This window comes from Alligator sinensis, unplaced genomic scaffold, assembly GCF_000455745.1.
Source record: "Alligator sinensis unplaced genomic scaffold, ASM45574v1 scaffold611_2, whole genome shotgun sequence".
NCBI classification, from domain to species: Eukaryota; Metazoa; Chordata; order Crocodylia; family Alligatoridae; genus Alligator; species Alligator sinensis.
Genome location: NW_005841869.1, coordinates 275,631 through 276,599, shown reverse-complemented (window position 1 = coordinate 276,599; position 969 = coordinate 275,631). Strand labels below are relative to the sequence as shown.

At 61.4% G+C, this 969-nt stretch overlaps 1 protein-coding gene across 1 annotated transcript in view; it reads right to left on the bottom strand.

Moving 5' to 3' along the window:
* The window catches only part of SNAPC4 (small nuclear RNA activating complex polypeptide 4), a 23,326-nt gene that overhangs the window by 20,991 nt on the left and 1,366 nt on the right, over nucleotides 1–969 (bottom strand). Inside the window, exons 2-4 of the mRNA XM_025193557.1 lie at nucleotides 861–963; nucleotides 692–735; nucleotides 291–452 (exon numbers count right to left, since the gene is read on the bottom strand). Coding sequence (XP_025049342.1) covers nucleotides 291–452; nucleotides 692–735; nucleotides 861–963 — 309 coding nt within the window. The remainder of the gene's footprint in view (nucleotides 1–290; nucleotides 453–691; nucleotides 736–860; nucleotides 964–969) is intronic.

Genomic DNA, 969 nt, shown 5'->3' with positions numbered 1-969 from the left:
CGCTCTTTATTAGGTATCGCCTCATTCGACTCGGTAAAACTGATCAGTGCCGTTTCATTTTCACTTTTCCACACCCCAACGTGAAGCTGCTTTGAGGTCTGCAGCTCATCGGGGCAGCGCTTTTAGGAGGATAACCCCTTGAAACAACCCCTCAACCGGGACTCCACGGAAACGTCTTCTTGGCTCATTACGTCCCCGTCCTAAGCCTGGGCCCTGCTCCAGCCAAATCTTCCGCGTGCAACCCCACCCCGAGAACGGCACCGAGGCAGGCTCGACTCAGCCGCACCGACCTGCTGTCCTTTGTTTTGTTCAATCAGATCGGCGACTTCGTTGATCTTCTCCTGAATGACGTTCTGGTACACCAGGTTCATCTCTAAGCACGTCTCTGGGTCGTTTGGGAGAGAGCTCTCGACGTCGTCCTCGTCGCTACTGTCCTCTCCGTTTCCCACTTCCTGGGCAAAAAAAACGGTCGTTTCCATGGGGAGAAAGGGATGGAACAACGCCCGTTTTCAGGGGAGGTTATGAGTAGCGTTACTGGGAGCGGCTGGTCAAAACCCGCACGTATATACGGTGCTGTGAGACACCTAGCTGCCTGGTTTGCCCCGGCAGCCCCCCTCGGCACCCCCACAGCCCACGGCACCCGTCAGAGATTTGCCAGAGGAAACCCCGGGGGCGAAGCGAGGCCACGCACCATCTCGAGCGACGTGTCGGCATCAGAGTCGTCGTCGAGGTCGTCTGTGGGGGGACACGGAGGAGGTTATTTAGCGGAGCCCACCCGGAAACCCCGCGCAGCTCGCAACCGGGCCAGGCCCCAGGGTCCCTTCGGCTCCCGGGGGGAAGGGCAAGGTGGGGGGGCGCCCCCGTGTCGGAGCCGCTGCCGGGGTGCGCCAGGGCCAGGCTGAGGGCGGCGCCGGGGTCCAGGCTGCGCTCCAGCTCCTCCAGCTCCGCGATCTCCCGCTGGATCTTCTC